This window comes from Misgurnus anguillicaudatus, chromosome 1 (genome assembly GCF_027580225.2).
Source record: "Misgurnus anguillicaudatus chromosome 1, ASM2758022v2, whole genome shotgun sequence".
NCBI lineage: Eukaryota > Metazoa > Chordata > Actinopteri > Cypriniformes > Cobitidae > Misgurnus > Misgurnus anguillicaudatus.
The window spans coordinates 12,567,619-12,591,318 of NC_073337.2; the positions used below are offsets into that span (position 1 = coordinate 12,567,619).

The window sequence follows — 23,700 nt, forward strand, 5'->3', positions numbered from 1 at the left end:
ATTACATTTAATCAACAGAAAAATCTAAAATATTTTCTAAAATATCCGAAAATGTGTTTGTCTGAAAAACGATGGACATATGCAACTCGGACAGCTTGGGGGTGAGTAAATCATGGGTTTAATATCGTTTTTGGCCGAACTATCCCTTTAATGTCTAGTGACATATCAGGGCTTTTTATGATTTATTGATATAAATTTCTTACATACTGTTCCTTTAATGTTCATTTAACTTTGAACAAACTGTTGCAAGTAAATAACATGAATTTAAATCTACAGTTAGTTGCCAGTAATGCTGTAGTTTTAACAGAAATGTTTAACAGTACAAGTTAAAATAAAGCTAAGCTATTTATTTTCTGTACTCATCACTGTGGAGGTTTGGGATCATTTTTGTGTAAAATTACAGAAAACGAATCCTAACGGTAATGTTGTTGGACATTCATATTGCTCAGCATCAACTGGGCTGCTTGAGAAACCGAAAAAAGTATTTGACATAATTGGTTTGACTTTTAGACAGTGGCCCTTGAGCTAAACCTCCCTCAACTCCTCACAGCCACATGATTTTCTTTAAAAACGGACTCTGCTCTCTAAAGGACAGACACATGAATGGATTGCTCAGTTACAGGCTCAGCACACAGCTCAATACTGGCCTTTCTTCCAACAGTATTTACTTGCTCGCTCTCTCTCTCTCTCTCTCTCTCTCTGTCTCTTTCTCACACACACTGTTTTTCTTAGCCTTTTAAGGTTCAGGAGGTTTAGGTGTGTGTGCAATTTTAGTGTTGCTTAAAATGGTCTTAAAATGTCATGCTTTGCTGTGAGGTAGTCTGAGGCCAGTCACAGTACTAAAACTAGATTCCAACTAATGGTCAGACATCAACAGTGACCATCCTTTTTTTAAACAATATATTTGCAAAAACTGTACCCATGACAGCATTTACTCTGCATATCCACCTGTTTCTTGATGCTTTACAAGTTGCCTCACATTCACCCATTCACTCACACATTCATACCGACGACGTAGTTAATGGTTATAATAGTTTGTAATGTGTTTGAGCGTACTTTTGTTATGTTTTAAATGAAAAAGCAAATACTTTAAAAAGTAAGCAAATAATCTCCACCTGCTCATGTCTCCACCTGCGTAAGAAGCGATCGATGTAATAATATTTTCATAAAACGAAAACAATACTCAATACATGTAGTAGTTTAATATGTTTATTACATAGACTGTAAAAAAAGATGGACGATGCCTGTTCGCTCTCTTCCATTGGTGAAAAGTGAAGCCGCCAGTGTACCGATATGGCGCTGACATCTTGGGTCTTGAGTCTGCGCAGTAGCGATTTCGGGACCAATCTTGCGCAGTAGTGAGCAGGAAGTAAAGCCGCGAAATCAAGACCCCGCCCTCGCTCTCGCAGAATGCGCATATCACACAATATCACAGCTGTCAATCATGACGTGACACCACCGTTTTTATATCATTCAATAACTAACTAAACACAAACTTATTTTAAAAACAAAATTTGAATTTACATCAGTGTGATAAAAGTAAGCAATAAGGTACGAGAGCCTGTGCTGTATCGTGAATAAGTAATGGCTGAAGGGCCGTTACTTATTCACAATACAGCACTTGCCTCAAGTATCTTATTGCTTTTATAAAACGGTTACCACACAATATTAAAGTAAAAAAAATATTAGTGCAACTTTCATGAAGTTAAATCAATAAAAAGCATTCCTTCCGCTAGAAAGAATAGTCCCTGACCATGAACAAAAATGTGTTCCAATGTGTAATATGCATGAAAGCTCAAATAAAAACAACAAACCGATATGTGTGGTTGCTAAGGACGCAGTGATAAACAGAACCATTGGGTGAAGCGGTCATAGCAATGTTTTATAGTGAATAAAGCACACCTATTGACCAATCAGAATCAAGGATTGGAACTAACCGTTTTATAAACTACAGTAAATGACAGAAACCAGCTTCGGAAAAAAGATAATTGAAGTGTAATTACATTTTTTAGTTGGTCTCAAGTCCCATTGAATAACATGGGGGAGGTGGGGTTTATGACCTATACTGGAAGCAGTCACTGGGGGGAGATCGAGACGTTTTGGCTTCACTTTTCAGGGCTTGTGCGGCACACTTGGTTTATTATGGTTTGTTCAAATAACTTACAATGTGTTGAATGATACTGCTGACTGTGTCGGACAGCGAGAAGCTTGACGTGTCGCCATAAACAGTCTATTAAAAATTGCCGTTTAGAAAAAACTCACACCAGAGGGACAGTTTAAACCATCCCCTGAAAAGTTGATAACACGAAGTCTTGGTAAATTCCATGTAAAAACAACTGTCTCGACTCGACTCGACTGACTTTCCCATTGTAAAGATACTGGTATGTCTCTGTGCTTTTATATTTGCGCATTGAAGACTCGTCACCTCCGATCAACTACACAAAATTATTAAAGGACTAGTCCATTTTCTTAAAAGAAAAATCCAGATAATTTACTCACCACCATGTCATCCAAAATGTTGATGTCTTTCTTTGTTCAGTCGAGAAGAAATTATGTTTTTTGTGGAAAACATTGCAGGATTTTTCTCATTTTAATGGACTTTAACAGAGCCCAACATTTAATACTTAACTCAACACTTAACAGTTTTTTTTCAACGGAGTTTGAAAGGACTCTAAACGATCCCAAACGAGGCATAAGGGTCTTATCTAGCGAAACGATTGTCATTTTTGACAATAAAATAACAAATATATACTTTTAAACCACAATTTCTCATCTAGGTCCAGTCCTGAAAGCATCAGCGTGACCTCACGCAATATGTCATGACGTCAAGAGGTCACAGAGGACGAATGCGAAACTACGCCCCAGTGTTTACAAGTGTGTTGAAAGTCCATTAAAGTCCATTAAAATGAGAAAAATCCTGCACTGTTTTCCTCAAAAAACATAATTTCTTCTCGCCTGAACAAAGAAAGACATCAACATTTTGGATGACATGGTGGTGAGTAAATTATCTGGATTTTTCTTTTAAGAAAATGGACTATTCCTTTAAATATATCTTAATATATCAAGCCACTTCTCATCCTCACACTGGTTCATACATGGCAGGTGTAGTAAATATTAACTGTTTAAATCATGTTTTATGCGTGCTCCCACTACACTGTTTTTTACCGGCTGGCTATTAAAACGGAAGTCTCGGACCGGAAAGGAAATACGTCACATCACTTATGATAACTAAAAGTGCCCATGTAATCAAAACTGACAAATCTTATTTTTTAATGTAATATTGGAGTGTACATTATAAACAATTTATTTGTGTGGGTCATTCGATTTTTTAAAATTGAATCAATATTTTATAAAACTGAATCAAAATCCGGTACGTACTTCACCTTTTTGTGGCGATCATTCTCTGATGACTTCAGTTGGGCACACTCTAAAAATGGCTGGGTTATTTTTGACCCATAATGGGTAAATATTGGACAGAACACGTGCTGGGTTAAAAATGACCCCGTGCTGGGTTAAAAATGACCCAATGTTGGGTTGTTGTTATGCAACCATGGGGTATAACAACGCAGCAGTTGGGTTATAATAATAATTAATAATAATTGGGTTAAAATAATATAATATAATAATATAATATATTTTTTTAATCAGTGATGTAATTAAAACCATGAGATGTGCATGCTGTTCAAAAGCTTGAACAACAACAAAACAAGTGAGTCAATGGTGACTCACTAACAATTGCTGTACAATAACAATGTCCCTTTAAAGAAAGTCTCGATACTTTGCGGCCATATTTGCAACGCCTCCAGGAAGCTATTTCAGTCACACAAGACCAAGTCCCATCTACTTGAATGGGGAAAGACAGTATTTCTAAAATCACACGCATAATATAACATATTTCTATAAGCAAATTGCTCTAGCGATTGTGCACGTGCAAAGGTTGACAAGTTTCTTACAACAATCTGTATAAAGCCTTGCGTTGAGCAATGCATTAACAGTGTGAAAGGTCATGTGTAATGTACTGTAAATCGCTTTGGATAAAAGCGTCTGCCAAATGCGAATGCATGTTACTGTAAATGTGGTCTTTAATAATTGATGATTGGCTTTCTTCCAGAATGCGGGACATCAGACGCTAAACAGCCATACGGAGCACCGTACATTCCTCCATTAATAGTTTATTTGTTTATTTATTCATAACGCCAATTCCAGAATCTATGGCTATATTCATGGTAACAATTGGTTAATACATTTTTTTTAGGTGTCCTTTTACTACAAAGTAACTACTGTTCTTTTTTGTATACTAACCCTAAATCTACCCTAGAAAATGCGTACTATGTACACAGTAAGTACACTGTATTAAATCTTATGCAAGTTCACAGTGCTTGAACACCTAAGGTAGATCCTATGGCAGGGCTTCTCTATCATGTCCTGGAGGACCCCTAATCCTGCACATTTTGGTTGCGTCCGCCTTGCTGACTCACGAGGCAATGCCTTCGACGGCATGAAAGGAGCTCCGGGAAATGCATTCGGACAGCCTTCATAGGCAGCGTACAGAATTCAGTTTAAAATTTAAACAGAGAGCGCCTTTGTGATAACTAATCCCATATATGACAACTGCAATACTAATTTCTCACTAGAAATGCAATCAAAAGGTGTAAAAAGTGAAAACATAACTTAATTTACACTAAATTTGTGATCCAGACACTTTCTTGCCCGCCATTTTTTTTTTTACTTTACCAGGCTCGACCAATCACATTCCTCACACATGCCCACGCATGGAATTGTGGGACAAAACAATAAAGGAGTCTCAGGGGACAGGATTCGGACGTGCCTTGATGTCTTCAGAGGCTGCGTTTTAGAGATTTCAAACACAACCTTTGTGTGTTTCCCTCATCCGACACACCTGACTCATCTCATCAGCTCATTAAAAGAAACTGCAAGAGATGAATCAGGTGTGTCGGATGAGGCAGACATCGGCTGCGTCCATAAGATTTGAAATGTTCCCTTTGGAGGCAACACTTCAAGGCAGGAAGGCATCAAGGCAGGCACGTCTGAATCCAATGTTTTCTTTACTTCCTGTCTCCTGAGATACCCTCATCAGGTCGATTTTTAAAGGTCACATAGATGTATCCTTTGCTGCCTTCAATGTCCTACAATTTTATGCGTGAGCGGGGAATGTGATCTCCCGGAGATGTCTCCAAAGTCAGCTGCCTAAGATTTTGCCATTGCTTTGTCTTAAGATGCACAACAGTATTGTTTTTTGAAAATATGTTAGTAAAAACCACTTGAACGTCCTAATATAACTTAATCCTAGTCCTGGAAAGTGTTGGGAAAAGTTACATTTAAAAGTAATGCATTACAATATTAAGTTACTCCCCAAAAAAGTAACTTATTGCGTTACTTAGTTACTTTTCATGGAAAGTAATGTTTACGTTACTTTTAAGTTACTTTTTCTTATTTTCTTATAATTCATAGGACCAGAGTCAATTATTTCTCTTATACCACAAACATCGCTCTGGTGCCTATTTTTAAGACATTTGACAGGTTAGGAGTGCGGTTTAACGAAAAATAATCAACAGCTATGGAACATTTCTCAACCAATCAGAATAAAGCATTCAACAGGCCCGTGGTATAAGTTCAGATTAATTCAGTACATTATTTTTTTAATCAAATGAATTTAACTGGAAAGTAAATCGCATTACTTTTTTAAAAGTAACTCAAGTATTAACGTGTACATTTATAATGTAATGCGTTACTTTACTCGTTACTTCAGAAAAGTAATATTATTACGTGATGCAAGTTACTTGTAATGCGTTACCCCCAACACTGGTCCTGGATATAGTTTAACACTAATGTTGTGAGCAGTGTGTGTAGCAGGCAAGAAACATTGTGTTTGTTTGTGTTTTACTTACGTTCCATCCTCATTACTGCGGTAAAACACTAGGAAGGGGTCAGATTTTCCAAAGAAGTCCTTTTTGTCCAGTTTGTTGCCACAAAATTGCATCATCACAGACTCCTGCAGGGTGTTAATGTTTCAGAAGAGCGAAAAAGAAGGTTATCAGGGCAAACGGGCAAGTACATGTAAATATAGGGCACTTAGCAGATCACAAAAATATACATAAAATAAGTACAAATTAGACAAATTTGGGGTTCTGAAGTCACTAACATTATGTAAATGTTAAACAGCATGGTTTGTCCTTCATCCAGTATGCTTGACTGCCGTAAATGGATCGCAAGTCTAAAGGAAGCTAATGAAAAATCCATTTGGCAAGCATTCACACACACATGCGCGCACACACATTTTCTGTCATGCTTCAGCAAGGAATGGGATAAGGTCTATTGATCCCTGTAGGGAAAGACAAATGTAATAATTACACAGGCCATGCCGAGGTCTTTCTGGATTTATGTGTGTTTGTGTGTGAGCACAGCTGGAGCTCTTGGGGCACAACTCATGGTATTACTAAATGATGTGTTTCACAGATAAGATAAATACTTTATATAGACCACAGCTACTCAGCTTGATTCCTGAAGAAGCTAACTGAAGTCTTCTAGCCTGGGTTTCCCCATGCTGCCTTGCGCGCAAATTTATTCAAGCTGCAAGTCTAGCATGGAAACCATGGACCAATTTTTTGCCTCAAATAGGGAACCAATCACAGAACAAGGAGGGGGCAGTAAGACGATGACGCCGTTTTTGCGACACACCAAAGCAGTTTTGTTTATCCAACATGGCAGCAGACGCGAAGTTACTTTTCAATGCAGCCTTAGATAGTGATCGACGTAGTTTTAAACGCAAATTTATTTAAAAAAGAACAACTTTTGGCGTTAAACAATTTCATATCCAAGAAGGATGTTTGGATATGGCAAGACATGATAGCCACTATGTTTTATAGGACCAGTACAATTAACTCATAAATGGTAAGTGGTATGTATTACTATCATATTGTCATTATGCCTGTACTGTGGTTGCCACTAATTGTGTTGCTTTTTAATATCAATATACAGCTACCGGTTTAGTTGCATAGCTTTCAGCTGTGTGCACACGTAGCAATAAAAGTTGTTTGAATTAATGTTGCTCTACATACGTCATCTGATATAATTGAAATGATTGGCTATGAGCTACGTGCAGATGCATTTTATAGACATTCGTAGCACCCAATAAACGGCTCTGAGCATTCCTAAACCACGCCTCAAATATGAGAAAATGAGCATGTGGTTACCAGACCACGTCTCATTCTCTATGACAGTGGTTCTCAAACTGGGGGTCGGGGCCCCCAGGGGGGCCGCGAGATGGTGCCAGGGGGGCCCCAGTTTTATGACATTTTATAAAATAAATTAATTGATCATGAATTCTGTGCAATTAAACCTAAAAAAAATAACACTAATAACCAACAGCACTACTTCGTATCATTTAATATGTTTTGTTTAATCAAAAGTTGAGTTTTAAAACAGTTTCTTGATATAAATTTTCTTTGTGGGGGCCGCAAAGGAATGCTCCATACAAAAGGGGGGCCGCACGCTGAAAAAGTTTGAGAACCACTGCTCTATGAGACTGGTCTGGTGTTAGCCAGGCTAGAAGTCTTCAGGATTACACAAATAAAGTCTGATATTAAATGAGTTCCCAGTTTGTCACACCATAGATAAATGTGTTAGTAACCACCCAGAAAAAGTTTAATGATAAAAAACTTCAAGAAAATTAAAAAGTTATCAAAATCTTGGAAAAATAGGCAGGATTCTCTGCTCTTAAGCGCTGGGGGCGTATCCGCTTTCAGCACTGAAACCACACCCACTCCCGAGAAACCTGAATGAATGCTCATAAGTGTGTTAGGGATGGGGCCATGCTCAATTCAGACATAGTTCACAGTCTTTGTAATGTGTTTTAATCCTTTTCCTAACATTAATAGTGTGTTTTGAAGTAGTTCTTTAAATTTACTTTACACAGACTTTAAAAATGTTTACATGGAACCGTAGTCTAATTGACTTTTTCTGAACAAGATTTCAATGAAGGTGTTTTTTTTTAGTATAGTCCTTTCATGTTCCTGCACACGACATTCGGATACGACTGTCGGAATTCACCCCCTGGTGCTATACATGCAAATACATTCCCTTTATTATTTTATAAACATCAAACGGTTGAACAATGCCGTGTGTGCATGTGTCCTGTGGCAAAATCTCACACGCAACATTAATAGTGTGATTAATGTGTGCACATCATCTTTTACAATTATTTCAGTGAGCTCACCACAGTGCATTGTGGGATTGCCAAAGTGAGATATTGAGAAAGAACCATAATCTTTCCTACGATGTCAATAAAATGTCTCGGTAGACAGCTTATTAGGGCGTAGGACAGGGTAATAGTGGCCAAGCTCTGCTCAGCGTAAACAAACGTTCGTCCCTAGGGTGCAGATTAGACCCAATTTCAAACAATCAATATTAGCTTCTTACCCTGCAGTTGCTAAGCTCCTCTGCCTTCACAATTATCGTCCCACATTTCTTCCCAGGAATCCCCCTGTGTAAAAACAAATGGTATTCAAGTCATAAATGTGTCCACGGAACAGTGCAATTGTATTGAATTATTTTAATTGTAAATATACGACGGTCAGTCTTGGATATTGGTTATGTAGCCGACTCAGTGGAGGGAGTCTTGATTAAAGTTTATGAAAGCTCCCTCTTGTGTATACAGAGTTAAGGGGAGTGTAATTGGTCTAGGGATGTGCCATTGTGCTCCGGGCAGAACTGAACTAATGCAATTCAGTAAAGTGAGCATTGCTTGCCTTTTGTGTTCCACACCAGATCGAAAGCCATATGTGTCTATAATGACACCCGTTTCAAACAAGCTATTCCTGTGAAGTGAGATATTTAGATAACTACTGAATATCTTACCATCATGACCCAAATGGCTCACTGTGCCAACTGTGTAAAGAGCTTTTAAGTGTAAAAACGGCACATTTTATTCATACAACTATAGCTGTTTTATGTAACTACTATTTAATAAAACCAATCTGTCTACTTCCTGGTTTTAGTACTGTATGGTTTTATTTATGAGGACAATATCTAATAGTAGGGAAATGGGGACTTGCGTAAAAATAACACTTTTAATTAATATAAATCCTTTGTTTAATAAAGCTTAAGCCCTGTTTAAAATATAGTCATTTCTGATTTTGGATTTTTTTGGAATATTGGAATAGCATCAAAACTCTCTTCTAATTAATGTTTACATATTCCTGTTAGATCTTTGAGAGTAAATGTCAAATTGAAATTGAGATCTGGGGTTTACACTGAGCATGGTCTGTAATCAAGCTAGGCAATGTTCAATATCCTGTCTGAATTACTTTAATTGGGTTAATTTACCATGGAGCAATTACTTTTTAACACAGTGAAAGTAAGTGTTGAATAACAATGTTCATTAAAATAAAACGAAGCAAATGAACACAGCACAACATATTTCCTTTCCTGTGTAGACGTGCTTCTCATTGGTACAGAAAGTTCCACTCTTAAAAATAAAGGGGCTTAAAATGTTCTTACAGCTTTGCCATACAAGAACCATTTTTGTTTCCTTAAATAACCATTTGGTCAGAGGTTTTCTTTCTTATCTTTTTATAATCTGACTAATGTTTTGTATCACAAAGAAACTTTTGCAAAAAAGAAAGGTTCTTTATAGACTCTAATGTAGGGTATAAAATGTAGGGATATTTTCAACCCAACATTGCAAAAAGTGACAAACCCAGAACATTTTTAGATTTCACCCAACAATGGTTTAAAACAACCCAGCATTTTGGGTTAAAACAACCCAGCACAGGTTAATTTCCAACAATTGGGTTGGTACCTTTTTGACCCATAATAAATAACCCAGTATATTTAAGAGTGCAGAACCATTTAGACAAAAAGTTTTTTTATGGCATTGTAAAGCATAATTTTTAAAAGTGGAAAATATTAATATATTTTTCCCTTTGTTTTTAATTACCATACTTTCTGGACTATAAGCCGCATCATTCAAAAATGCATCATTAAGATGAAATAACATATATAAGTCACAGTTGACTATACGTCACGTTTATTTAGAAAATTATTTTACAAAATCCAAGCCGAAGAACAGACATTTAATCTGGAAAGACAAGTTATTCAACTAAACAATAGCAGACAGAACAGGAGGCTGAATAGATGTGTGTAAATTAAAGTAATATTATCAGTTATTTAAACGATAAACCATAGCATACTGAACTTACCTGGAAGGTTGAATAGGCTAAATTAACCGAACAAGCAAACTAGCGTGAAGTTCGCATACTCGTCATTCCACATTACTGAATCCATTGAATTACATAAATACAGAAGCAGTATATGGCGGACTCTCGCAGCTGTAGACGGTAATGCTGTCTCTTGCCTCATAAATAAAAAAAATTAATTCATACTGACCTGACTATAAGACGCAGCACCAGCCAAGTTAAGAAAAAAAACTAAAAAAAATTCCCATCCTACAGATAGGACAGATAAATTTATGCACCCCTTTGTCAACATTTTTGATCAACTTTCCAAAAAGAGAACAACTATCTTCTGAACATTTTAAAAAATAGGTAACACTTTACAATAAGGTTCATTAGTTAACATTAGTTAACTACATTAATTAACATGAACTAATAATGAACTGCACTTATACAGCATTTATTCATCGTTGTTAATGTTAATTTCAACAATTACTAATACTTTTATAAAAAGTTTGTTAATGTTAGTTAATGCACTGTGAACTAACATGAACAAGCAAATAAAGCTTTATTTATATTAACTAACGTTAACAAATATTAATAAATACTGTAACAAATGTATTGCTCATGGTTTGTTCATGTTAGTTAATACATTAACTAATGTTAACTAATGAACCTTATTGTAAAGTGTTACCAAAAAATATATACCCTAAGGGGGCGTGCACACCAAACGCGTTTATGGCATTAGCAGGCGCCTTTTTTGAATGATTTTCTATGGGCAGTGAGCTTTATGCCGTCTGCTGCAGCACGCGTTTTTGAAGGAGCGCTGAGAGCGGAAAAGCGTCCAATGTCATTCGAGTCTTTCCATTGTCCAATCGAATAAGGGGAGAGGCGGGCCTTACGTCGTGGCGACGGAAGTTTACCGTAATTTGGAACAACCAGACTGCACTTACTCACTGTCTCCTGTGCTTGTGCATTTCTCACACTCGATCAAGGTCAGAGCAAGCGTCTCTTTTTAAAGTTTATGCTAATATGACAGTTAACAGCAAAAGAACGCTCACGTTTTAATATTTGATTGACAAGACAGCTGACTCGGTGGTTGCCTAGCAATATATATATAAATAAGCAATATAAAAAGCTGCGACGCACTGCTCTGTTTTAAAGTGACCCAAAAAGGCAGTGCGGTGCGCCTTGCTTTTCCAAGCGTTTAAAACGCGTTTGGTGTGATTGGCCCCTAAGGGGCGTGCACACCAAAGCTTTTACGCCAGCAGCTGGCGTATGTTTTCAACTGTTTCAAATAGAAGTGCGGCTTTTTTCAAAAAAGCCAGCAGCTAGCATTTTTTCAGTGCTGAAAGCCGTCTCTCTATACGGTTTTTCCACAGTCAAAGCGCTCAGCTGAAGAAAGCTGGCAGTAGTCGTTTGCCGGGCGTTTTTTTAACCACGTAAAAAGACGTTAGTGCTTTTACGCCTGCAGCCGGCGCATGTTTTCAAATGATTCCAACGGGAAATTTTGCGTTTTTCAAATAAGCCGGCGCTCAGCGCTGAGCATCGATAGTTAAAAGAGATTTAACTTTGGGTGAAAAGCTCTGCTCGTCAATGTCAGTTCTCACACGGCCGTCCAATCACAGTGGAGGAGTGGCGGGACAAGTATCACAACAAACCGGCTCACAGCTCAAGTATCACAGCTAAAAAGCACTCGGCTGAATAAACAGCTGGCAATCGGTGTCCTTCAGGCGTTTTCAGCCGCGTTTAAAAGTTTTGGTGTGCACAACCCCTTAAGATTGATGGTCTCAAACCTAGTCTGTTCTTGTTGGACAGTTACTGTAGCAGATTGATTTCCAGGAAACACCCTAACTGATGAAAAATGTATAGCTTGAAGACTGTAAGTTGCTTTGATGAAAGCGTCTACCAAATGCATTAATATAAATGTAACCATTGGCAAGATAAAAAAAAACACATTAGCAGTGCAATTACTGGCTAACACGAATTAGCCCGAGGAGAAATATTGCTCTAGAGGCAGAGGACTTCATGTCTTTAAGAGTTCTCAATCAATCAACTGTCCTCTGAAATGTAATAAAGCTATAAATACAGTGGCATTAAGATACTGAGTTTGATCAATTACTAGGAGTGTTTGTCCCGACAAATCTTTCAACAAACTATTTTTGGACTGATTCGACACATTTTTAATTAAGTAACGAGGTCATTTAATACTGCCCTTGTATCTTCATTATAATATGTATCTTCTTTCTGATTCCAAAAAAAGATTTGCATGTCTAACATTGCACGAACAACTTACTGATATAATTGGTATTAGATACAGTAATGCTAGAGCAACAGTTTAAAGGACAAGTTCGGTATTTTACACTTAAAGCCCTGTTTTCAGATTGTTTATGATGAAATAGAACAGTTTTGACTGAAATTTCGACATATGCGGCTGCCCCGAGAATTTTCGGGTGTTTGTTGCTACAATGGGTGTATAGGTGCACTGGAACAATCCTTCCTAAAATGCATTAAACTTTCGTTTACAAAGATGTGAAACTCACCGAGTGGTCAGGGGTCTTCACTGATATGTTCATATAACAATCGCTGCAAAAGATGCTTTCCAACAGGTATATTATCATTCGTTGTAAACTTGTTGACCTATTTTTCCAAACGCCTCACACCCAGATATTCTTCCGCTGAGAGCTTGAATAATAGACTCCAGCCCAGTTGGTGGCGATAATCCGCCTTTGCCAATTGCAAGAATACAAACAAGGTTCCAGGCGCGGAGTAATACCGTACCTCACAGAAAATCTAATACAAGTCAATGGAGTTGGCAAAAACTACGATAAAACCTGTTGGAAAGCATCTTTTGCAGCGATTTTTGTGTGAGCACACCAGTGAACACCCCCGACCACTCGGTGAGTTTCGCGTCTTTGTAAACGAACGTTTAATCCATTTTAGGAAGGATTGTTCCAGTGCACCTATACAGCCATTGTAGAGGTGGGAGGTGAAACAACAAACACACGAAAATTCTCGGGGCAGCCGCATATGTCGAAATTTCAGTCAAAACCGTTCTATTTCATCATAAACAATCTGAAAACAGGGCTTTAAGTGTAAAATACCGAACTTGTCCTTTAAAAAGAATCATGCTGAGCAACTTGTTCAAAGATCATTAATATAACCAACTGCACATCTGGTTTAATGCCACATTTGTGTGAAGATAACTTTATTGCCCCTTGTGTATGGGGTTTGTTAATGTAAACATGAAATTTCCACATTTGCAGCCTTCAAAATCTAGTATTGCATGTAAGATCCTATAAAAGGGTGTTTTGTACATACATATGGCAGACTATAACAATTTCTTATCTTTTGTGATGCTACTATTGTATTAGTTTGTCTTCAATAACTGCATAAAAATAATGCTTCTTACTGTAAGTCTGTAGCATTGTTTTGACATTATTTTCTATAAATATTTAGCTTTTAATTTTTTTTTTCAGTAGAAACCTATTTTGCATTTATTTAAGTTGTCTGTTTTGTTATTTTACAAGAAATCCTCATTAGGTTGCATGCTGGCCTACATGCTCATGCTCATTATACAGTATATGGGTGGAGGGTGCCCACATCTATATTTTTTCAGGGGGGCAGAATTGTCTGTCCTAAGGTTAACTACGAACTTTGACCCAATACAATTTATCAAAGTGTGGTGCATCAATCATACACTTCACTTTGTGCAGTTATAAGACAGCTGAGAGGCATAAGTGCTATCTCTCATTCAATAAAACTGCAAAATGTTATGGAGTGCATAATATGACCCATCAAATTGGAGAAAAACGTGAAGTGGGAGAAACCACACCGTCTCCATGACAACCCCAACCTGTGTGGCTGAGCCAAGGAATCAAGCGGAGATATCCAATAAATATACCTAAAATGTCGACTCTTAAGCCCGGAATACACTGCACGATTTTTGTCCTCTTATAAGATCATTAGCTTATCACACTGTGCGACATGTATCGCTTAAACTCGGGTACGATAGGCATGTAGACTGTACGATGATGACGCGGAAGCTTCGGTGCTAGCGTCACACATTGCGCAACGTCACCAGCATGCGCTCGTGGTAAACAAATACCGGCACGCAGGTCGTAGCAGCAAACACACTGTGCGGTGATCGTGCCGAATTTCTGACACTGACACACATCGTAGGCTATCTTTGGACGCAAAACCGGGAAAACGGCCGTACGATATAGGACCACGATGGAGGATGGAGAGCCACGATCACAGAAATCGCGACGATAGTTTCACGATGGCAATCTTTCGTCTGGGACAGCCAATAATCGTGCAGTGTATCCCGGGCTTTAGGCTTATACATATTTGAGATGAATAAATTACATGTATTGCATTTTCAGTAAAAAAATATAACATTGAGATTTAAATGAATGTAAAACTAAAGGATTCAACACCAAACATCACATATGTGTGAAAGTTTATGTATATTTATCTTGCACATCTATAATGACAATGATTAGCTCCTATACAGTAAACATTTAAGCGCCTCAAAAAGATTCTTCATTGATTCAGTCTCTTAGCAACAGAGACATGAGATGAACTACACTATGTGACAAGCAACATTGTTCTAATATTAAGTTTTGGAAGCTCGTCCAAGAGCATCCAGGATGCTTCAAAACAGACTTTCCAATCATCCAAACATGCAAACACACTCAAATGCTTTTTTCTCATTCTACCACCTTGTTTTTCTTCGTTCAGTCGCTCCTGTAAGTCCTAATCAAGATGCATGCATTTGCAATCAGCATTTCGAGTGCAGAGGTAATTAAGTACTGGAGACACAGCAGTGGAATGGCTGTTTTTTCTGTCTGTGCGTACGCAATTATCTCCCCTCTGTCGACAGAGACCTGAATGAAATAACAAGTATCATTAAAAGCAAACCGTAAAGTGCCGCTTCTTAAGCCGTGGTGTTTTTTTAGAAATGCACTTAGGAATTGACCTTAATTCATCTTCTAACAAAGAATGGATATGATAGCTATAGCATTTCTGAGAATGGTCATTATCTGCGAGTGGTAGCTCTAAAACTTTACTTTGTACTAACTCTATAACATGTAATGTAATGTTACTTGTTGCGGTCACGGTTAGTTTGGACAAAAACACAGATTAACATGGAATTGCTGATTTTCTTACTTTAATCCATTATATATTGCCATTGACATTTATTTATTTATTTATTGACAGACGTTTTTTCTGTACGTTCAAGTGTCACAAACATTATCCGAGTTGATAATGTGATACTTGTCACGTAGTTCCAGGATGTTACATGCTTAACTATATTCACATCTGTTCATTATCTCTACTGATGTTAAAAGCCTTCCAACATATTGGCTTTTAAGTGGAAAGCATTCACAGTGAGTTGCAGGAGGGCAATGTCGATTGGGCTTTAATGAGCCCACTCGCGGCAAAGAAAAGGGTACTTGAATTTAACAATGGAGATGGTAACATCAGTCAACTTCTGTTTTCAGCATCACAAAACTGGAGTGGGACCGTGGATGGAGTGAGAAAATAAATGAAAGCATAGAGATAAAATCGTTTCAGTGCTAACGTTTCTTTAGCCATTTTCTTCTAATGTTGAATTAATTGACTGTTTGAGGTCTGACTCACCCAAAAAAAAAATTTGCGGGTGAGAGATGTCCCCGCCGCTTTATGTCCAAGTTGATTGTATCCTGAGTCCAAACCACTTATTGGTTATACTCGCATGTCCACACGGGCGCGCTAGTGCGCGCGGCAAAAATGACGTCAACACAGAGTGGGCGGTTGTGCGCGTTGGGTGCGAGACCCCATTTCGGGTGGAGGCACGGCATTTTTTGTAACTGTGCGCGCGGCTCCGCATCCGAAAATGACCAAACTCGGCAGGCCTGTGACGTATCTCTTTGATCAATCCAAGCAAAACAATGTACTATATATTTACCTGACACTCTGGAAGTAAACAATGGAAACTTTGCAGTTTAAAACACAAATTATTTTACATGATTCAGAATGTTTGGCTTATATGCCAAAATTTAATTTGAAGATAATACTAGCCTGAATTTACAGCCTTAGACAATAAGAGATGCTAATTGACATGTAAAGCATACAACTAAAATGTATTATTTTTAGGCAATTTTCATAGATTAAATCACAATCATATGCCGACGTTGAAAAAATATTACATTTATGCAATTAAATTAATTTCTAAAGGTTATAGTGGTTGCAAATACAACACCAACAACATATGCATGGGGGAATCTCCTCAACCACCACCAATGTGTAGCATCCACCTGGATGATGCGACGGCAGCCATATTGCGCCAGAACGCCCACCACACACCAGCTTATTAGTAGAGAGGAGACAGACTGATAGAGCCAATTAGTATGAGGGATGATTAGTAGGCAAATGGGCAAGTTTGGCCAGGATGCCGGGGAACACCCCTACTCTTTTTCGAAGGACATCCTGGGATTTTTAATGACCACAGAGAGTCAGGTCCTCGGTTTAACGTCTCATCCGTAGGACGGTGCTTTTTTGACAGTATAGTGTCCCCATCACTATACAGGGGTGTTAGGACCCACACAGACCACAGGGTGAGCACCCCCTGCTGGCCTCACTAACACCTCTACCAGCAGCAACCTGGTTTTCCCAGGTGGTCTCCCATCCAAGTACTGACCAGGCTCAGCCCTGCTTAGCTTCAGTGGGCATGCTGTCTTGGGCTACAGGGTGATATGGCATGACTTGAAGGGCATACATGTTTAGATACACACAGAAGCCATTCATTAAACTTTTCAAACCTGCAGGAGGAACACAATACCACATGTCTCGCACAACACACATCCACACAAACCCATGCTCTCTATAACAGCTCCAAATAGCAACAATGCTTCATGCAGCGTCTTCCAAACACAATTGGTTGGGTGATTGAACTGTGTAATTAGGTGTAATTAACACTCATTAGGGTTGTTAAAGGTCCCCCATGTCAGGCCTGGGGCACAGGTGTAGGGTTTGGCCATGTTTTAATGTCTCCAAATCAGCTTCCCTAGGGGCGTGCACACCAAAGCTTTTACGCCGGCGGCCGGTTCCAAAGAAAGCGTGGTGTTTTTCAAAAAAGCCAGAAGCTGGCATTTTTGTTGCGCTGCAGAGTTGAAAAATATTCTAATTTGGGTAAAAAGCTCAGATCGTCAAAGTCAGTTCTTACACGGCCGTCCAATCACAGTGGAGGAGGGGCGGGACAACTATCACAACAATCAAATGGCACGTCGTACAACGACTGATAAACAAAGCAGAAGTATGACAGCAACCAAAGCACTCAGCTGAAGAAAGCTGGCAGTCGGCTGAAAAAAAGCTGTCAGTCGGCGTCCGCCTGGCGTTTTCAGCTGCGTATGTTTTTAATTGTTTCCAATAAATAAATAAATGCTGTGATATATCTGCTGTGATCCTCGCTCCTCCCGCTCGACACCTCCAGGATTTTGCGATTTTCCGGTTTAGGGACTCAAGATTAAGATGACATGAGCAGAAACAGCATTGGTTATGTGAGCTTTAAACTTAACATCCAAAATGTGGTGTTAAAGTACAAATACTCATTCAAAGATATAAGTACTTGAAGAACTTGGATGTAAAAGTTCCCTTTCGTTCCTTTTAAAAGGCAGCAGTGGTCTGTCTTTAGGTGGACATAATGAGCATGCGGTTCGGCTTTGCAAATGGAGCAGCAGTGCAGAGCCCCCATACGCTGTATGAAGCTGAACACCCGCTATGAAACTAATGAGCCTGCTTTGATAACTGCGACACGGAGTAAAAATCTATGTGAGGCCAGGGCTTTACCTCACCTCATGAGACCGATCTGAGGGCACAGTACAATAAAGCAAATCTCAAATCAGAATTTGAAATGAGTTTTAAATGAAGATAGTGATAAAAAGTTCTGATCTCAGGACAGGTGCCGACTGCCGAGTGATATAAACTTGGGATGGGAAGGGATATAGGAATCTCAAAGGCTCGTCTGTGCAGGCGAGATTGAATAAAGACCTTAACAAGCAGATTAACAAAAAAAGAGAGCAACTATAGCAAAAACTCATTAGTCAATGTTCACACATACACAGTCCACGACAAGCACACTCAGTTTATTCTCCTATATTCTTTTCACCATACATTCTACACAGTTATTTAATGTACTTTGAAGGATTACTCCACTTTGATAAAAATAATCCTGATAATTTACTCACCCTCATGTCATCGAAGATGTTTATGTGTTTCTTTCTTCAGTCGAAAATATGTTTCGCGGAAAACATTCCAGGAATTTTCTCCATATAGTGGACCTCAACGGTTTACAGTTTTAATGCAGCTTCAAAGGGCTCTAAACAATCCCAACTGAGGCATTAGGGTTCGTCATTTTCATCAAACAATAGAACAATATGTACTTTAAAAACACAATATCTCGTCTTGCACTAGCCATGTGACATGCCAACACAACCTTTACTTAATCACGTCAAAAGGTCACGCATTACATATGCGATAAGCGCACTTGCAGACCATTTTAAACAATAAATGGTAACACTTTACTGAAGATGTGTTTATAAGACTAACATGACACCTTCATATTCATGACATGACACATGTCATGAACATGAAAGATATGTTATGCATGTATATGACAAGTGTCATTCGCTCAATTATGTCACTTTTAATGCAAAGATGACATTGTTTGAAATGTCTTTGTTATGACAACTTAACATAAACCAACGCATCATAACTTGTCACGACAACTTGCAGCCCAGTCTCACGAAATTTCGTGATATAGTCACGTAACTTTTTGATTATTTTTTCGTGATATGTCACAAATTTTCACATTTTTTTGTGATCGTATCACAAATTTCTGTTTACATGTAATTGTCACGTATTGGTTACTCAACTGTTTTGTCCTATTTTCTTACACGTTGCTTCGGTTTAGGGTTAGATTTACATAAAATGACATCCCTACCCAACTCTAACCCTAACACCAGGCGACAATGGTTTAAAAATCGGAAAATATAAAAAAATTAATTTGTGATACGATCACGAAAAAATTAGGAAATTCATGACAATATCACGAAAAAAGAATTTAAAAAGTTACGTGACTATATCACGAAATTTCGTGAGACTGGGTAGCGAAAATATAAAAAAATATTCAGATTTTTTTTTATAAACCAATACTTAACGGACATCCTAACGCAAACACCAAATCTAACCCTAAACCGAAGCGACAATGGTTTGAAAATAGGAAAAAGCAGTTCAGTAACCAATACGTGACAGTTACACGTAAACAGAAATTTGTGATACGATCAAGAAAAATTTGTGAAAATATCACGAAAAAAGAATCAAAAAGTTACGTGACTATATCACGAAATTTCGTAAGACTGGGTAGCAACTTAACATTACCAAGATAACATAACTTGTCATAAAACTTTTAAGCGTCATAATTTAGACGCTGCCACTGAAAATGTTCAGTCTCCTTTGTTCTTACACCTAGACCGTGGAACATCGAGGCCATCCAATTGGACGACCTCAATAATCTAGCCTGAGTATGGACATGTAGCATGTAGTGATTAAGTGTTAATACTTATTGTTAATAAACAGACACGTCCAAAGATTATATGTAACTTTATGTATGTACACAATACATTAAAAACTGACAACTAACAGAACTTGTTTTAAAATTTTCTGACAAAGAAAAAAATAACAAAAATATTTTAATTGGATTAACATTAAATTAATGTTTTTGCAGCGATATGGACCAAATGTTGCATGGCTTAACCCACCATTGCAGAGTAATCGCGGATACCCGCATGAAAGTGTCTCAAACGGGTGGATTGTGACATTCCTAAAATTCACGAGCGGGGATGCGGGCGGGTGTGTGTCTAAATGTATGTCTAAATTACCATTACATGCACAACATATGACATTTGACCCATCACGTCACTACCACTGCGACAGTGCGCGACCTTTGTTGATGCTTCTCGTAGCCTAGTTGGAGCGAGCATTGCAGGAGTTGCATAAAGTTTTGCCGTTTGATAGGCGGAAGCTGGGAACGTCTTATCTTAGAAAGCATGAGACGAGACTTAGGAGCACAGCAGCGGTTGTGTAGGTAGGTTGCATTTTTTCTTGTTTTTTTTTTCATTAATAGGTCCATTTGTGTATAGTTCTCAGGTTCCATTTGTGCCGATGGTAGGCTACTTGAATGGCGCAAAACAAAGCGCACTTTAGCCTGTTTCATTAGCCGATTCATAACGCTGTTGTGATGTTGAGAGGTATGTGATAAAAATTGGAATGATTTTAGCGTGTGTGATTTATGCGGGTAAGGGTCGGGTAACGGGCCAAATATTAAAGGGTCAGGGCGGGTGCAGATTTAATTTTGATATTATCACGGGTGACAGGTCGGATCTGGTGCTGAACTTTGCGGGTAGGGGCGGGAGTGGGTCTCCAAAAATGGACTCGTGCAGGACTCTGCACCATTGTACTGTTTTCATTTAATTTGAGGTGAATCTATCTACAAATGCAAGCAAATATAATTTTATCAATTTTATTCATTATTATTATTGGATGATTGATTTTATTTCTCTAACACCTGGAGGAAACAAAAAATATGAATACTGATGAATATTCATGACGCTTTTACAGAGTATTAACCCTAAATATTAATGACAAATGATATTTGTACCACTGTAGTTGAGGTCAAGAAAAATATTTATGACGCTATTATAAAACTACTTGACAGAGTATTAACACTTAATGACATTTTAATGACAAATTTAATTTGTATCACTGGTAAAAAAAAGGTCAGACACAATTATAATGGCCTCATGACAGCCAATGTCAAAACCAACCACATGTTACACGTTAGCATTACAGTTTATTGTAATGTTAATGTGTAAAGCTAAATAGTTTCTAAATTTTAATAATTTATCTGCTATGTCATGTTTATAACAGATTTATTACAAGTTATGTTGTCTTGGTAATGTCGAGTTGTCATGAAAAGTTATAATGTATTTGTTTATGTCAAGTTGTCATAACAAAGACATCTCAAACAATGTCATCGTTCAATTAAAAATTACATAATTGAGCGAATGACACTTAATGACAGTTGTCATAAATGTGCATAAAATCTCCTTCATGTTTATGAAACGTGTCATGTCATGATTATGAAGATGTCTTATGAACACCCCTTCAAGTAAAGTGTTACCCAATAAACGGACACAAAGACTTCAGTATCATTCCACATACAACAACATCGAACGGTCGTCTTTCTCCACACTTGTAAACACTGAAGCGGTAGTTTCGCATACGTCATGCGTGACCTTTCGACGTGATTATGTAATATGTCAGCTTGCGCTGGTTCGTCACACTGCTAATGCAAGATGAGAAGTTGTGGTTTAAAACTACATTTTTTATTTTTTGCTAAAAATTACGATTATTTCGCTACAAAAGACCCTTATGCCTTGGTTGAGCCCTTTGAAGCTGCATTAAAACTGTTAAGGTCAACAAAGTGCATTATATGGAAAAAATCCTGGAATGTCTTCCTCAAAAAAAAAAAAAAAATTCTTCTTGGCTGACAAACATCTTGGACGACATAGGGGTGAGTAAATTATCAGATTTTTTTATAAAAGTGGAGTAATCCTTTAAGTGCATATAATATTTGTTTCTTTTCTGAAGACTTATGTCAGATGTAAACAGGATCCATAAGATGGGCAAAAGTCTTACTGTGGGTTCACACCAAATGCGAGTTGAACAATTTGCGCCTGTAGATTACATACAAAGTCAATGCAAAGACGCGATCAGACGCGTCCTCGCGTGGGGTGATGCGAATGACGCTATATGGGCGGTGCGTTTGCCATGAAAACACACGCTATTCGCCTCAAACACATCTTCACCCAAGTTGAAAATATTCAACTCGAGCGAAAAATTCACATAACACGAACTTAAATCCTCTAAGTAATCTAGAGCGAGTAACGCGATCCCGCCGCGTATGGTGTGTACGTAGCATTAGGCCACCATGCCGCCATTCAACCTGTTATTTTTGCAATGGTATATGACCATTTTGAATTCTTTTTCAGTCTCTTTATTAGAAGACAATACAGGGAAATTGTATACAGTAAAACAGAATCAAATTAAAAGCTAACTGTTTAGTGTGACCTCTTTTTACATTCGAGCAATAGCAGGAGCCTGCAAGCTTTTTTCAACTTAAATGAAATAAAACCCTAATTTCTAATTCTAATATAATGACTACAGGACTTCAGTCTCCTTAAAAGAGTTCAAGATGTGTTTAGTGCCAAAATAGGTCAGTTTTTTGTATAGTTTACTCTTGAATTGTATTATTATATGTCATTATGTTGTTCTCAGGTGTGTGTACTGGAATTTTCCATTAACAAAAAAAACTTGTGTGCGCAAGCAAACTTAGCAATAAAGCTTTTTCAGATTCTGGCTAAAATGTTTTTTGACTAGTATTATAAAGTCTGGTCCACCTTGTAGCTCTTTCTGGCAAAGAAAGATTTCCTTTCAAAATCATTTATGGCCCTTCAGTCTGGTTGTTGTATAGCACCAGCCAATCAGATAGGATTTTTTGATGTTTGCCAGGTCATGCCATTTTTATTTGCAATATGCTTGGTAACTAAACAGTTCATGGAAGACCAGCCTGAACCCAAGACCACAGACTGGATCTCTGTGTGACTGAGCCAAGGATAAAGCCTATCACAGACTACAGTAATGCATACTAGCAAAAGAAAAGAAATAGTTCTTACCCAAGAGGCTTCTCCATACGACTGCCCAATGAACCCACCATCTCTCCCAATGTACAGCAGGCTTGGCCTAAGAAATCCTGCAATGAGACAAAGAACAGATATGAGGAATTTACTTAAGGAATAAATTTGTTTTACTATCTAACATAATCTATTTATAGTATGTATGAGTTTTCTGCAACTTACTGTATATTTTGTATAACAAATATTACATGATGGGAATTATATAAAGTATATGGACACACCCAAGCATTTTAATTAGAAATCATAGTCAAATAATGGGTGGTTGGTTATTTGCTGCTTTAATGGTTTCTACTCTTATGTGAAGGTTTTACAGTAAATGTTGAAATATCACCCATAGGGATGTGCTCCTATTTAGGCATCAGTGAGCAGGGGTGTTGGTTAAAGGGGTCTGGCTCACAGTCAGGCCTCCAAATCATTCCCATGCCGTTCAGGTCTGGGCTTTGTTCTTCCACACCAGACTGAGTAAATCATTGCTTTATGGACCGTGTTTGCGCACAGGGCATTGCCAAGTTGGAGCAGAAAATGTCCCTCCCTAAACCACTGCCACACAGAAGTCTCTAAAATGTCACTGAATGCAGCAGCTTTAGGACATTTGCACTGGAAATAAAGTGGTCTAGTCACAACTGTTAATCAAAAGGGGCTGTCCACATACTGTATAAACACAGGACAACCAGGTTTTTATTTGTACACTATTAAAGTCAACTGTG

At 38.0% G+C, this 23,700-nt stretch overlaps 1 protein-coding gene across 1 annotated transcript in view; it reads right to left on the minus strand.

The window, feature by feature from the left end:
* Positions 1 to 23,700, minus strand: part of LOC129431750 (copine-8) — a 150,029-nt gene that overhangs the window by 50,466 nt on the left and 75,863 nt on the right. The window contains exons 6-8 of the mRNA XM_055189769.2: positions 22,973 to 23,049; positions 8,440 to 8,503; positions 5,910 to 6,013 (exon numbers count right to left, since the gene is read on the minus strand). Of these exons, the coding sequence (XP_055045744.1) occupies positions 5,910 to 6,013; positions 8,440 to 8,503; positions 22,973 to 23,049 (245 nt within the window). The remainder of the gene's footprint in view (positions 1 to 5,909; positions 6,014 to 8,439; positions 8,504 to 22,972; positions 23,050 to 23,700) is intronic.